Source organism: Bactrocera neohumeralis, chromosome 2 (assembly GCF_024586455.1).
Source record: "Bactrocera neohumeralis isolate Rockhampton chromosome 2, APGP_CSIRO_Bneo_wtdbg2-racon-allhic-juicebox.fasta_v2, whole genome shotgun sequence".
NCBI classification, from domain to species: domain Eukaryota; kingdom Metazoa; phylum Arthropoda; class Insecta; order Diptera; family Tephritidae; genus Bactrocera; species Bactrocera neohumeralis.
The window spans coordinates 28,855,667-28,873,205 of record NC_065919.1 but is presented as its reverse complement, the minus strand read 5'-3'; the positions used below and the strand labels follow the sequence as shown (position 1 = coordinate 28,873,205).

Genomic DNA, 17,539 nt, shown 5'->3' with positions numbered 1-17,539 from the left:
CGGCCGCCTGCAGCTGGCGCTCATGCACCTCCCTTTGCCCCCAAGCAACCAACCTAAAATTACCGTATGAAAACATAATGTGGTTTCAATAGCAAAGACTCTTGTTCAGCAATCTTTTCTGCTAATTTAATGTGAAAGCTCGTAGATAACTGATTTGTTTTTGGAAAGACCATCTGTTTTGGTGTTAACATAATTTTATCGATTGAACCATTTCTAATTATTATTTCCCTAAAACGCATATTCTGAAAAAATCGTTAGTTGTGGGATTACCATTCGACGAATAATGTCAAACTTCGAAATTTATATGCAATATGGAAGCCGTTCGGGGGTGTGGTACCATAGAGTAAGACGAGGTTGGATTAGAAGTACCAGAAAATTCTAAATATCTAGCAACGACGCATTGAAATTGAACTGAAACTGAAAAAGCCCGAATTAAAATTGGTCATGTCGCAGTTACGGAAGGTCAAATGGTTAATAAAAGTAGTATGATTGGGTGCTTTGGTTAGCATAAAAATTCATAAATTTTTCTTATCATATTTCACCATCTTATTCCAGCCTGATTGAAGTGAATGTATGAAAAACCTCTGAAAAGTCACTTTATTTGCTTAATTTCTCTTTCTAGGAGGCAAATATCCGCTCAGGATAATGCGATATGAGTCCATTAAGGCCAGAAAAAAGTTCCCGATATAACTAAAGATCACCAAGGATCGGTATTTAAAACATATCTTGCACTTCCTCGAAAATTTAAAAAGGAATCGCTCAGGTTCCGGATTTAATCTGATCTAAAATGTAACGCTGGAATTTTTGAGGAACTATTCGAGAAGGAAAATTGCTTTTCGGGCGAGAATACAGAAACAAAGTCTATTCTAATGATATGATAGACTCAACGAAACTATTTTTTTAGAATACCTTTATACGTAATAAATAAAAAAAAGTTTATATTTGAATGGCAGTACTCACTTGTCAATCGATCAACGCTCTCAAAGCGTCCCTCCACCTTCGAGCGCAGTGAGTCCAAATCGAACGGCGCAGCAAGGCCGTGATCAACGCTACGTGATTTGCTCCTGTAAAAGAGAAAAAGCAACAACAAAAACAATTAAGTCACACTCTTCATAGAAAAATAAAAAAAAACACAAAAAACAACAAAATAAACAGACCGATGATAATGCATGTGGGTGCCTAAAAATAGTCGAAAGTGTGAAGAGCCGACGGACATCATAGATAATGCCATACAATGTACTTATATGTATGTATGTTTATAGTATGTCTATGTGTATGTCTGTGGCATGACTAGTTGACTGGGTAGTCATGTGCTACCGGACTGCCAGTAAATATTTAGGCATTGTTGCTGCTTTGTTGAGTTTATGTCTTCACATTTTTAGACAGCGGCATTAGAAATATTTTAATTTTAATATAAAATAGGGCTGTCAGCAAGAGTATTACTTCCATATAGGTTTATATAATATATATGTATATGTATGTATGTGTCTTTAGAGATTTAGTGGAAATATTTATTAGACGTCTTTGCTTTTATGTGGAAATAGTCAAAAGTATATTCTTGAGGTACCAAATGCAATTTCCTAACAGATATGCATACATACATACGAACATATTAACATATACATATAGTTATAGAAAGCAAATGGTTGGCTTTCTTATTTCTTGGTGCATCGACTACGCCAATTTGATCGATTTATTGTTTTGGCACAATGAGGTGTTTTTTGTTTTTTTTTTTGCGTGATATTTGAAACCAATATCTTTCGTAAGATCACTTGACGGAGTTGAGATATATTGGACTATACGTAAGTTCTTATTCGAATCAAAATATGATTTGAAATGCAAAGTACTTTGGAGCTTTAAGCTTTGAAAGTCAGCAGGATCTTTTCAGCACATTTTTTTCAAATTAAAAATAAGACTTTCGGTGGTTTGGCTTTCTTTGGGTTCCTTAGGGGTAAACGGTGTTAGAAATTCGAACTTTTATGCAATTTTTAGATCCAACTGCGAAATTTTAATTGATAAGAGTGTTTCAAGAACATCGGCGGTGCTTATTTTACTATTGCATTTGTAACGGGAACAAGACATCTACTCATTCGTACTTTAACTTCTCAAAATCTGCGAGATCCATGTCAAAAAGATGAAACTTAAAAGCTTAGGTATTTCTTTCTTTTTTGAACGGTATTAGAAACTAGAGCTTTTGACTTGCGAGCTCTTACTGTTTGAGCGCTTTTTTCTTATAGAAGAACTTAGGTGTGGTTTCTTCTATTTTTGTTGTTCGCTTCAAAACGCTCTGTGTTCAAAATCCATTTCAAATGCAGACAATGCGTATTTTTTTTTAGCTTTAAGCTTCGAAAGCCTGTTAGAATTTTCCAGAAGATTTAGCAAGCGAAAGAAGACACTCGGTTTGATATTGGTTTCCAGGATATGAATTATAAACCACACTTGATAAAAATGTGTAAATACTTATCTTCAAACAAATCTTATCGGTCGTAAGCAATTTGAAATCGCAAAAGTAAGTTCGATTTAATGATTCGAATAGTAATTAAAACGGATGGAGAGAATGCCTACTTTATATATGTATTTAAAAAACCCCAATTTGCAGCATTTCAAAGGAATTCTTACGGATAATTCAAACCACTTAACTCTCAAGCGGGATTGTGAAGCCGTAATTAACCTGGATTTCTATCCAGACAAGAACTGTCAACCCGGCACCTTTCCTCGAAATTACTTCAGGAATGTTTTCTGCCGCTACAACAACAACAACAAACGTCGGAGGCCCAATCTTTATAAATATATAAAAATTACGTGTGACGTTGATTGTCCGCGATGGACTCCTAAACTACTGAGCCGATTTTAGCAAAATTTAGCACACTGTGTTCAGTTCGACTCAACTTAGAAGATAGAATAGATAGATAAATAAAAATACAGTGAAAGCTCTATTAAATGTACTCTCTATTAAGCGGACAACTCTTCTTAACTGGACAGAAAGGCTGGTAACCACACAGTGAGAAAGCAGCCTTAAATTCGTTATTTTTTCCAATGAAATTTATTTGTACGAACATATTAAAAATTAAACCTCAAGTACAATCTCTTGCATTCTTATACCGACAAAAACATTTTCGCTTTTATTCGTAAATAAAATTGTCACTGTATTGAATAGTTTATTATATGAATAATAGTACAAAATGTATACCACAGCAACTATTCGCCGGATACCCGATGAGAAAAGTTGAAACCCGGTTCACTGTCGGTCTGTCCGTCCGTGCAAGCTGAAGCTTGAGTAAAGTTGAGATATTTCGATGAAACTTGGTACGCGGTTTCCTTAGTGCGTAATCGGACCACTGCCACGCCCACAAATCGCCATTAACAGAAAACCTATAAAGGGACATAACTAAGTACTAAATTAAGATATAAAACTGTAATTTGGCACAGGGTATCGCAGTATCAAGCGGTCAATTTTTGAAAAAGTTTAATGTACATAACTTCTAAGCTACTTAAGCTAGAGTTCAAAACTACTAAAAGCGGGATAAATCAATAACTAATTACGCCAGAGACATTAAATTTTTCCTCCGAGATGGCATGGGAGATATTTATGGGAACCGTTGTGAAAATTGGACGATGGGCGTAGCACCATCCACATTTTGGTAATATCACATATCGCGGGTCCCGAAGGACCGATTTCGACTAAATTTAGTACGTAACATTCTTCTCATATATCTATGTCACAGTGTGAAATTAGACTACAAACACGCCTACTTCCCATATAGCACAATTTTAAATTCCATTTGATTCTCTCACTGTACACAAATCAAGAAGCAATTAATGTAACGGGAGAAGACTTTGCACCAATAATTTCCTTAAAGTATGCCAACTTGCGACCAAAAGTTGTCCTACAAAAACTGTTCAAGCCCCTAGGTACCGAATATGTGGACCCCAGTATCTATAGATGACTTTTGACCGAAAATATCGGTCAATGTAGGATATACTATATATAACTGAAACTCAGACAGAATCCTTTCCTTACAATAGTAATTCTGTATATCAAAAATAGGTTGAATCGGGTCAATACTTCCATGAGCCTCCATATACCTAATATAAAGATTTTCGAACTTCCAAGTGACTTTATGCTTGATATATCGGTCAATATGGAGTTATCTCAATGAAAATTACAGAACGTGTTTAACTCCTAACAGTATATCTTTGTGCCAAAAATAGATACAATTGGGCGAATATAACTATTACCAGGATTTTCGAACATCCGGCTGACTTTGCCCCACATGATTGGTGATTGTATGTGAGGTACCTTTATGAAACCCAGGAAACATTCTTTTAGTTTGTTGCATAGTTAATAGATAAAATCGGTACGACACTAACCCAACTCTCATACTACATACAACATATACTGATTTTCGTTTTCCTGACAAATCTTATGTCGAATTTGTCGGCCAGTATATGAGTTATAGTATATGTATATATAAAATAGCTTATATTCTGATCCTCTAGTTGGCGTTTTACACAATAAAGTATTTCCCTGACTTTGATTCTTGCAAGTTGCAAGAGTATAAAATGTTCGGTGAGATCCCTTCCATACTTGTTTGATTCAAAAATTGTGGATTAAAATATAAACAATTTCCTTTTTGATTACACAATTTTTTTTCAATTCCGGTTTTTATGATAAATTTTTTTTTGTAATTCCATTTTGTCGGAACAGCCGATATATGACCACGATATCATATATCTGTCATACAAACTGAACGATCGGAATCAAGCGCTTGTATAGAAAACTTTTTCACTTGACGAGCTACTTTCACGAAATTCGGGGTGGGTTATTACCTAAGTCAACAATGTAATCTCCGAAGAAATTGATGAGATCGGATCACTATAGCATATATGTAGCAGCCAAACAAACTGACTGATCAAAGTTCTTTTAAGGAATCTTTTGCTGTTATAAAGGGTATTAAGCTTCGGTGCAACCGAAATAAACGGTATTTCTTGTTTAATGCACTATTTGCAACCCTGCTCTCACTTCCATTCGAAATTAGAAGTTCCTTATTTGAAATCATTTATTTACATATATTGCCAATTGCATTTAGAAAACGAAAATCAGGTGATGAGCATATGACGGCAGAGAGGGAGAGAGGTAGAAAGATCTCGAGTATGGTGGCAGTAGCGTTCGTCAAGTGACAGCCCCTAAGCGATAAAAATCTCATAAAAGATGCACAATTTTAATCGTTTTTTAATTGATTTGTTTTGTTTATGCGCGCGTGCGCACAACCACGTCAACGCCCAATGCAAAGCGGTGATCTGTAGAAAATGAATATGTCGTGAATGTCGCGCGATTGCTTGGGATATTTTATGGGATTTCAGTTTTTCCATTTCAAATATTTATTTCTATTTTGGAATGTGTGCTGGCATTTAGCTTATTGCTATTTATAGTTTTAGTAATTTATGCAGCTTGGTTTTATTTTCTCAGCGCACTTTCGACTTAACGGTTGCTCACCGTAATTGCTTATTGTTTATAATTTTTCGTCTAATCTTTTTAACCTCAAATTTCAATCAGTGACATATTTTATTTCTCATTTAGTGTTGATTTGTTTCCATTTACTTAGCATTTTGGTATAGCAGGATGTTTCCAGCTTGCTGTTAAAGAGTGCTTCAAGTGGTTTTTGTTGTCTATGTTTTTGTGTGATATTAGGAAGTATACTGGATCCATAACAAAACTGTAAAGTAATAGTGTGCTAATGTAGGGATGGTTATTTTTACGAGAAAAAATCGATAAAAAGTATTTTAGATTATACCCTTTAAGCTGTACAACTGAAAGATATGCAATATCTTTGATATTCAAATTTTGCTCTATTTTCTTTAGTTGCAATAATTTCAGTTAAATTTTTTCAAATGCAACCATGCGCTATCAAAATAAAACGACAGAGCGTCGTTAGAAGAAAAACCCGTTAGTTTTTATTTGAAAATGATTAATCTCTTAGCAAGAACTAGTTATTTTTTGCTTCGAAGCATTAGCGAAACCAAGCAAAAACTTGATTCTAAGGGTAGATAATGGTCTCTACAAGTTTGAAAACTTTAATGTTAGGAGAAACTTGATTTCAGGAATTAGAAAGTAAACTGTTGATGTCGTATCCCTAAAAATGACTTCGAAATGCCTAGAGTGGCTTTGCCATAATCGCAATTTAGTTTAGTCAGAGCTCATCTTTGTCGAAACATTAAAACATTAGAATAGATCAGTGGCTAAGAAACGGACAAAGTTTCGTAGAGTATTGCTCACTTAACAGGGATATTCAGAATATTTGACCAATTTTGACATTCCTACTTTCAAATTTGTGAATCTGCACGATCGGTGAGAAATTTGGTTCGACTGATTCGGCGTTGGTTGAGAAAATTTCAACTTTGAAGACTTTCAGAAGATACCTTACTATAATAATTATCAGTAATCTGCAAAAAAAATGAGACTAAATACATAATCATTATTCATAATTGCACATGAACCTAAAAATAGTAATGAGGCTACATAGGAACTCCAGAATAGTCAAGAAACCATAATTAAAAAACAAAGTTAAGACACAATTTCATAAATGTTTCACTTCCAGTTTTCAAGACACCTATTCTCGATAGACTATTCTCTATTATTTGTGAAAAATCCCCCCGTTCTCGTCCAAAAAAACTACATGTGGAAGCAACCATAAACTGTAACCGTTTGTTGAGATTAATAAAAGGGATTTCAAATGGTGTAACCAGCTACAATTCTATCACTATCTGATTATACCAGTCAATGTACTTTATACCAGTTGTGGGTCCATTGGTCACTCTCCAAGGTTTGGCGAATAAAAGTCTACAAAAATGCATAAATTTGCAAATAAATAAGTAATCAAGTTTCAATTGCGGCACCCTTTATTTACCACCAGCCAAGCGTGCCGGCCATTCCGCTTGTCAGTTAGTTAATCCGGTGATTCCATATTCATACATATATTTGTGTATATATGTAAGTATGTATGTAAGTATTATTCGTATAACGGCGAGCTAACGCATACCACAAAGCGCCATTGTGTGTGAACCGTTTTTTCTCTTTTTTGCTGTCATTCTCGTTAGTCGCTCTATTTACCTGTCATTTGGTAGTTAGTTGCATTGTTATTGTTGTTGTTTTTATATGTTTATTTTTATAATTTACTGCATGCGCTTATGCGTTATATTGCGTTGTGCTTTTTTCATGCCGCAGCCTTGTCCTTAAAATGTTTTCCTTGGCAAAAAATGCGTTACAACAATCGTTTTTTCTTAACAACAACAATGCAATATTGAAAAACTTTAATAAGACTGTGCTTGGCAGCGGTTCTATACGACATTTTTAAAAGAAAACTTAAAGAACTGTTGTTTTCGGAGAAATCCATTTAGATCCTTCTAATTTCATTTACTAATTTGGTCTAGAACAGAGCCATTGGTGACCGCTAAGTTCTTGGTAAAACCCTAAATCAATACACTTTTTGTCTCGTCATAAATTAACCATTCATATTATCAACAAATTTATTGACAATTAGCACTTAATGGTCTACCAACTTAACGTGTTTAACAAAAGCATATTTCGTTATATTAGCAGCCTATACTTGTAGAGATTCTTAAAAACCAAAAACAAAATTTTAACACGATAATCTTGATTACAATAAAATATTTTTAAAGCCAAACTAATTGATTGATAATTAGTTCTTAATAGACTATCTCTTATCGCTTAATTGACTATCAATTAGTGCTTAATTATCATATCAAATGCATATGCAACGCAGCCTCGTCAACTAAAACGCTGATTAGAAAGATAGAATTTATAATACAGAAAAATATTTCATAAAACTGATTTCAGAGAAACTTGAAATTGGCAGAATTAACCAAAGCTTTCGACATATTTTTCCCGACGCTGTAAGCAGTAATAAGTCCTGAATTTTATACAGATTAAGTTAGCAGATTATAAATTTTTTTCTCAGCCATGTAAGCACGCAATCAAGACTTTATTTTAAGAACTGCATTAGTTGAATATTTCTTTAATGAATTCAATTAAATTATTTCTCACACAGAAATTTTCACTAACAAAAATTAAAAATTGACGGCTGTAAAAATTTCTTTGAATAAACCAAATTGAACGTTTATGAACAACTAATTAATTGACACAATTTACAATCTAATTGTCTGAGCCAATTGAGGAGCTTGGTATATGGAGCATTTGTATTAAAAGTATTATATCTACCAATGCTAAACAACTGCGATAGACCCGTTTTTTAAACTAGGAAAAATTTATTTGGAGCATTATTTTTATAAACAAATATAAATATGGAATTGAGCCAAAAGATCGGCACCAATGTAATAAAGGTTAGGCGCATCAAACTTAAAAATTTCGGTTTCACGTTGAAAATTACTCTTTTCAACTTAGTTTAGTCGAATGACGATTTTTCAAATAAGAAAAGTTTGAAACTAAATTAACAGACACTCTATTTTGCCTTAAGAATAAGACTTCAATCACTTTTAATTTATATTCTAAATCCCAATTAATGAAATTTACTCCTTTGATAAATTTATATGAATTTATGATTTTACAAAAGTTGTTGTTATAATTGTTTGCGTTTTTTGACTGTATTATACCAGTTTATAGCAACGGTTTGTTCGATTCGCCGTCAGACAAAATTCAGCGAGTTTAAGACAATTATTGTTGGAATTGAATGGTGAGCCTAAGAATTACTAATTGTGCTTCTTTTTAGTAATTGCTTGATCTTGATCTTTAAGTGGTTATTTAGCAGCTGTTTGCTTACGAGGCGAGCAGTTTATCCTGCGATTTTATAATGGAAAAATATTGAACAACGAGTTTACTAGAATTTTATGTTTCCAATAGAAGCACGGCTACGGAATTCGACAGCAATGATGTTAATGACAATAACGTCGAAACAATTAAAGAAACAGTGCTTCAAAATCGTCATAATGCCATCAGAGATATAGCAGAGGATCTGTTATGAATCGATCCAACCATTTTGGTAATTATTTTTGGTATGAAAGCTGGACTATAAACCTGAACACAAAACGAGAGTCATGGCTCAGCTACCGTACTTGCCATATTTAGATCCCTGCGTTTTTTTTTTTTTTTGAAACTTCAAAAATCATGTCATGAGTCCATTGACGCAATATAAAAAATGCGAGAAAAACTTTTAGCCTGGTAAAAAGCAGCTACAAAAAAGCCATAATAATTGACATTAACTATCAAACTTCACACGAACATACAAGTATGTAAGTATACTAGGGTGATTCAAAAAATTTTTTATTTTTTTTCAATTGGTACTCGCAAAAATAGGTTCCTAGACATCTCTAAGAAAGCCTCTCCAAATATGAGTTTTTAATTGTAACGGGAAGGTCCTCCGCCTAACGGTTTTATTATCAGATAGAAAAATTTATATCTCGCTTCCAACTACTTAAAAAAATATCTTGTTAATTAGGTTTTGTAGGAAATTGAATGCGGAGGACCTTCCCGTTACAATTAAAATCTCATATCTTCATACCAATTGAAAAAAAATAAAAATTTTCTTTGAATCACCCTAATGTATACATATGTACATATGTAAAAAGGTCTCATCAATGAAAATTTTTTTTACCGATTTGGTTTTCTTGTTTCTTCAACAAAATGTTGAAGAAGTTCGTTTCAATTATTTTTGTATTTCTTATTTATAATTTTTTTGCTACATGCCACCAGAAACTCTACTGAATTACAACAGTTATGTAATAAGGCGTGTGTCTCCATTAAATCGTCGCATTACAAAGAAGTCAAAATCAATTTAACAATGCGCTTTGTTACGAAAACAAATATAAATAAATATGTTTGTTTGAGAGTATTTACAAACTAGCACGCATAAAACTGTCAGTGGAAGTCAGTTATTACAAAAACAAAAATAAAAAAAGAAGTGAAAAAATTGCAAAAACTTGAAATGCGCAGCCTTTTCCTTGCATTCATTCATTATTTTTTAAACTTGAATTTATTTATAAGAACAAATCAAAAGCTGAAATGAAAGCGAGCAGAAAATACCCGCGCAACGCGACTGAAACACAAAAGAGCTAAAAGAATACAATGCAACTAACAACAAAAATAAAAAAAAAATAAATAAAAGCGAATTTTTATTTGCATAAAGTGTGCTCAATCTTTCAATTTGTTAAATTAAAATATTTTTATATAAGCACATAGTACATACATACATATATTTGTAACTGTGTGTCTGTTGTGGTTCGCAGAGTCGCGCAGAAATCGGAACAAAACAAAAGGCGATTGCAAAATTGTTCGCTTTTCATAGAAAAAAGGCGGACAGCGGCAACACAGTCGCGTCGCTGGCTAAATTGGCGTTTTTTGTGATTTATTTTTGGTTTTTGTTGTTGTTCTGACTGTTTACTTCGGCGTTGCATATAAACATACTTACATACATATTTAGAATTTTCGAGGTGAGGCGCGCAAAATTGTTGTTGGAGGTGCAGCCATGCCTTGCCTCTGCAGTGACATAAGTCACGGTGCAGCAACATTTTAGAATTTCAATATTTTTATAACAACAACAACAATTCCACAGCGGTTATTTTAGAATTTCAATATTTTTATAACAACAACAACAATTCCACAGCGGTTACATATACAAATGCATTGAAACATATACATATGTACATATGTATGTATGTATGTACATTTTATCAAGCTCATTGAAAATATACGCTTGCTGACGGTCTGAAGAAGCACACGTATGTACTTATGTATGTATGTACATACTCTTTTGACATACAGTTGGGCACGGACATAAGAGGAAAGTTAGATATTAGAATTCACCTGATTGCTTTTAAGATTTTAAAATATTTAATATTAAAACAAATTTTAAATTATTTTTCACAAACTAAATTTTTCCTGCAGGGCTTGTATGTATATTTACATAAATATATTCCAAAAATATATGCTAAATATAAATCTGCAAGTGCACATTGACAACATTTTTAATATTCTTTACTGCAAATAAAAATGCAAAAAATGCATAAAATGCGTCAAGCGACTGGGCGCAGGGGTGATGTGTCCGCAGTGAGGGGCAGCAGTTTGGTAGACATTTTTGGCTGTGTAGGCGGATTTTATTAGCTGTGCTGAGTTTGGAATATATCTGCTTACATATATACTTACATATACATATGTATGTATGTACCTACTGCGTATTTGGCTAGAACGAAGCATTTACCAAATACAGTGAGGCAAAACTGGCATATGTATATTTATGATAATAATATTAGAAGCTTGTGTAAAAAAGTGAGAGTTGTTCTTGTGGAAGGTATTGTTTGATTATGCTGTTTTCGTGTCTTAAAATTTAAAGAGTGGCGAATCGAACAAACAACTGGTATAAACCAATCAAACTGGTTACTTAGAATTTCAAAGAGTGGTGAATCGATCAAGAAACTGGTATAAACTAATATAATTTAAATTAACTGGTATAACCATATAGAAGTTGTTGCTTAATAAGATTCACAGACTTTCTTTCAACGATTTTACCAATATAATTTTATTGTTTTTGAGGCCTATAAACTTGTTGACAAGAGTAAGAACTGCTGTGGAGTAATTAATAGGGTAAGATATATCAAAAAGCAAATATTTTAGACACTAAAAGTGTTACGGAGACTCTCAAAAGTGAAAATTGGTAGTTGAGAAATAGTCTAAAGAGAAATGCATATTTTATAATCACGCTGAAGTCCAAGTAGGTTTTTGGAGTGGCTAACAAGATAGTTAAACGAGGTTGATTGTCTACAGGCATATATATTTCATTGAAGATAAGCTACTATGGAGCGGAATAATTATTTTTTGCTAGTCCTTATTTGAAAACTGCGGCCAATCTTCGCTAATACCGAAATTATTCCTTTCAAAAAAAGGGTGCAATGGGAAACCTCAGAAGTTTGGTGGCGTTTTAAGACTTTTTGGATACATAATATTATTAGACATCTGGTCTATCAAAAAAGTAGCTTAGGTTTAATGCCTATCAAAACTCAATATGTCACATTACCTATTTAATAAAAAAAGAACGATTGGCTATGGCAACTGTTGCATAATTTGCATTGATTTTCGAACAATAAAAATACTTCGATTAAATTAAAATCCTCAACAATATATGTATGTACGTAAAAAACTTTCTTCAATCGATCTGACGACTATTGAGCATATTCAAAAGCCGCCGACCACACGGCGTATACTTAAAATGTCAGATTACAGGCAATCTATGAGTAATCCCTCAGCAAACCGTGGGTGGTATGACAGTACTTTGCAGCAGCACATATTTATGTATGAGTTGAGGCGGCTTAAGAGAAAATATAGGTATATGCGGTTATATATCGTTCTGCTTACATGGAATATATTGCTGTTTATTTGCCATACATATTACATACATATGCATATGTGAACGTAACTTTCCTTATGAATATGTGTAGACAAATATACAAATGTTTCATCATATCTACTCTTATATATTTACACATGCTTGCAAATCTTGTATGTGGTTCAAGCTTCGACTTTGCCTTTTGCCGCTGACAGATGCTTTCAATACTTCCAACATTTCCGAATGTACATACATAAGTATGTATATGATTGACAAAATTAATTTCCGCACACTTCGCGCACTGTTGTAAAAAAAAAATAAAAAATCGAATAATCAAACACGTGTAGCTGCGTAGATTGAGAGGAAATATGTACTTTTATATTAACATCCGCTATACATACATATGAATGTATGTATGTATATACGTTTAAAAATTGTCGGCTTCCCTATAAAGTTTGATTTTTTCCAAAATAAATACATTAAACTACATAATTTGTTGTGTTCTTTGGCGTGTTTATGCCGCTGTTCAATCATTCATCAATTTTCAGCCGAGAGTAGTCAGCAACCAGCGTTATATTTGTATGTAAATATATGTATATATACATATGTACTTGGAAGCTGGTTTTCTATGAGTAGAGCACCCAGCTGTTACGCAACAAATCAATTGCTGCTGCTGGCAGTGAAAAAATATGAAATTCATTAAAATTAATTAAAATCGCACGGAAGTGATTGCAGCGCCAATCGATACGGCTTGTGCGTGAGGGAATGGGATTCTAAGGAATAAAATTCAAAGAGTAGAACATTAAAACAGAGATAAAATACTTTAGAATTAGAATATAATATAGTGCAGCAGAAACATAACAAGAAAAAACGTTAACTTCGGCTGCACCGAAACTAATATACCCTTCACAGGTTTTAGTAACTATGTGTCCAGTTTATATGGAAGCTATATGCTATAGTAATCCGATCTGAACAATTTTTTCGGAGATTACATTGTTGCCTTAGAAGATAATCTATATAAAATTTCGTGAATATATCTTTTCAAATGAAAAAGTTTTCCATACAAGAACTTGATTCCGATCGTTCAGTTTGTATGACAGCTGTATGTTATAGTGATCCGATATTGGCAGTTTCAACAAATGAGCAACTTTTTGAAGAGAAAATGACGTTGTCAAAGTTTCAAAACGAAATCTTAAAAACTGAGGGACTAGTTCGTATAAATACAGACAGACGGGCAGACAGATGGACATGGCTAAATCGACTCAGCTCAACATACATAGTGATCATTTAGGGTCCCCAACGCTTCCTTCTGGGTGTTACAAACTTCGGGACAAACTTAATATACCCTGTTCAGGGTATAAAAATAGAAATCAATACTAACACACAATTGATTATGGATTCCCAATATTTAGTAAAATTCCCAAACGAAATTGGGCAAAAATTACGGCTATATACCACACAGGAACCCGACTGGCCATTGGAGCTTTCCGGATTAGTCCAATAGTAAACATATTAGCCGAACCTTATTATTATTTCAACTACCTTAGAAAACAGGTTACTCTTCATCACAAAAAGCATGACTCCTAAACTGACCTACGCAGAAGGATCACCTGACAAAGTTATCCTAAAAAATAGATTAAACAGAAAGCGAAGAAAAAAAAAATCCAGCCTTGCAAAAGATAATCGACGCGGCAACAGAAATGGATATTCGTGTTACCACTCCAGCAATGCCCCGCTTTCGGTCTTTCGGGCTTTTGTTATTTTGGACTTGATCAAATATAAAAAAAACCCTTCCACTAACGTTTTCTTACAACTCTTTTTGGAAATTTTAAGCAAACACACTAATTGGAAAACTTTCTATACTTATAGTTCAAAGCACCATAATATCGCTGCCTTCAATGTCGTTCATAACTATGCAACAATAATGTCTGCCATACCACCATCTTTCTTCAGTGACTCCTTATCATCGCTCAAGGCTATTCTAAACGTAAATTTTGCTAACCAAATGATTTTCAGAGAACTTTGTACATTTCTAGACTGGTATTACTATTTGTGCTCGTAAATGCGAGGTCTAACATTAATGCAACAATATGATCTTGAGCCCAATAAAAAACTGTTGTGACTATTGAATTCGGTTTAGCTGTGGTATTTCTCTGATTAACCAAAGATACAGAATATGGTATTTTTAAACAAGTTGTGCAATTCGGAACTCGCCTTGTACCAAATAATTTCGAAACCTGGTGTCCGGCAAGAGTTGTAGCTTCACTGTGAGGGGGAACAATAGAAAATAGCCGGTTAAAAAACCTTCCGGATGGGCAAGGTAAATATTGCTAAAAACATGAAGCTTATCTATTTTGATTTTGGGGCGAAAGTTCCTTTACAAGGTCGTTGCGTAAAAGCTCCATGTAATTAATACAAGGTAAGAAGGTAAGTCTTCACTTGTCAAAAGCCCTCGAGTAGTGGCTTAACTCATTATAAATACCCTTTTCTATAATAAATTATTTTGTACAACCTGATTCTATTAATTTGAAATTTCACTTCCTACTATAAAGTGCAGTCAATTTGCGCGAAAAGCTTCAGACAATAAAAGGTTTATAGAGTGGCTTCGTGTTTACGTTTTAATTAGACGCTGATTAGGGTGCTCGAATAATAACGGATCATAAAGCAATTTACTGATTACCGTTATACATACTAAGTACTTATTGTTTACTTTTCGAATTGAAGATAATTGTTATTAAGCGAACTTTAAACCAAGTATAAGTGGTCGTATTTCTTATTTTACATAGAATTAAGTAAATTAGCTAAAAAATAGTAAAGTGAGAAACGCAATTTCATAATTTAAGAAAATGTTTATTTAACAAATTTAACGCTTACGCGGTCACAGCTTACAGCAGCGCGTGAGTCGTTTTTCTTTTTTGCTGATTGCTCACGACTTCCGGTCTTAGAGCAAGTATGCTCTGGGTAGCCAAAGAACATCCGTTTGAAGGCGAGCTAAAGTGAGAAGGCGAACCATCCTTCCTCAGGATTGTGCGCTGAGTTTGGAACCCGCCACGTAAAAAACATCCCCAATGGAAAGAAGAATTCTCGGACAAGAGACCCCTTTTTGATGGCGACATGGCAAACGCAATAAGATCCTCTGGATTATAATTTATATAACTCTATTTCGTCAAAAATCGGTTAGATATTCAAAATGCGTTAAGTCTGCTTCGTTGAGATGAAACTGACTACTAAAAGGTTATTAAAACCTTAAGTCCAACTAAGTGAACTTGAGAAAACCTCGACAAAATTAAGCCATCCAATATTTTTTGGTTAATTTTTATATTAGATAATAAAAATATGTGTGTTCCTAGCTTTACAATTGCTTTAAAATAGTTTTGCGAATTGAAAACAAGCGATGGTGATCTATGAAATATGGCAAGAGCTTGAGGTTCGAGAACAATGAATTTTCGATACTTTTTATGAGAAATATTTTTAGAATAGATAGAATTTTGGACTTGGCTAAAGGTGAACACTTTTAATTTCATATTTATATTTATTAGGGTGTAACTTACGTGTTTTTGACACTATTTTTTTTTTTTAATTTATTATAAATTATTACCGTAAAATACGAAGGCGTTTGCAAGCAGCATTTCCGAAATACTTCAGCAATTGATTTCGTTAAATACAAAACTAAATATAATGCCTAGCAATTTAAGGGAGTATACCACCTTAGAATTTTCAAACTATACATTTATTGGTAAAGAAGCTTTCTAAAGAACTTAATATATATGTATATATACATATATACATATATGTACATATGTATATAAATTCTTTGATAGGAAGGAAAGCCAATCATTCTTTAAAATGATCAAAGAGATTTTTAGAAAATATTCCAATGAAACTATATACAAATTGTACAGAAAATTTTAAGCAATTTTAAATATTATTCTGGAAATTTTCTTATTAATTTGGAGTAATTATATTATTCTGGAGGTTTTCATATTATACTAAAGTCTTTAAATATAATATCTTATCGAATTTCGTTCGAAAAATAATTATGATATTTTGCAATATTTTTTTTAGATGGAGAGTGCTGCGCCTTAATGCATAACTATGCACATGTGTATGAAGCCTAAATCATCAACATTATTCGCAAGTGCATAAACACTTACTTGTCGCCTAAGTTTACATTACTAATCCGCTGAAGTGGGTGTCAATGACCGAGCGTTCGCAAACACTTCGCCTCAAAACTTCAACACTGAAAGTGTGACTTTACTATTTGCACGCAGCTGGAGCAAACGAAACACGCGAACATTGCTAAAATATATATATGTACATATATATATATATATGTATATATATAATATACGAGCCTTTGTAGACATGTAAACTCTTAAGTGCTGCCCATAAATAATAAAAAAATATTAAAAAGCTGTCACAGAGTCGACCTTCCTGTAATATAATCGCTGGATTTCGCGCAGCATTTTATTTTATTTCATTACTTCCACGTTTCATTGCCAGCCACAAGAGTGTTTATGGAGATGGCTCGTTTACTGAACACTCATTGTGCCACTGTGTTTACCTGTGGAGTTGCCACACACTTTGCACTCGAGCTTAAGCTTATGTGGGTACTCACACATATTGCAGGCACTGTGAGCACTCGAAACTATCGATAACGCAGCAAATAATAAGTAAAAGTGCCGAAGAAAAAAAAAAGACTCAAAAAAAAAATGAATAAATAAATAAAATAAAGCAAAAGCCCAGTGGCAATGAGGTAGTTAAAGTCAATATTGTAATATCGCAAATAATGTGGCGTTCCAATTTATCAACGCTGCGCCGCACTGACAGCGCCGCTGACACTTGAGTAGAAAATAAAAACAGCTGATACACTTCAAGACACTTGGGCACTGGCCGATATGTCATGGGCGCGTACTCGTAGATAAAGATCGGCCACTTTTCTTTTCATTTCGGGCTGGGTGCTTGAGATTAATTTTTATTTCTTTTTTGCCCACCCACTTAAAGTCGCCGGTCACCGATAAGTCAAAGTACCAAAGAGATCATACGTTTCTTACCGTTATATGTATTTCATATCAATTGACGAAGATAAAACCGGTTAATGTCTCGAATTCATTTTAATTCAAGTGTGTGTCTCGTGCTTTATTGTTAGCTAAATGGCACTTGTTTCGTTTCTAAAAATTAATTAT

At 33.6% G+C, this 17,539-nt stretch overlaps 1 protein-coding gene across 17 annotated transcripts in view; it reads right to left on the bottom strand.

Annotated features, from left to right (window-relative positions):
* LOC126767909 (TLD domain-containing protein 2) overlaps positions 1 to 17,539 on the bottom strand; it is a 313,504-nt gene that overhangs the window by 90,782 nt on the left and 205,183 nt on the right. For all 17 annotated transcript variants that reach the window (XM_050485643.1, XM_050485647.1, XM_050485633.1 and 14 more), the window contains one exon: positions 961 to 1,064. In XM_050485643.1, coding sequence (XP_050341600.1) covers positions 961 to 1,064 — 104 coding nt within the window. The remainder of the gene's footprint in view (positions 1 to 960; positions 1,065 to 17,539) is intronic.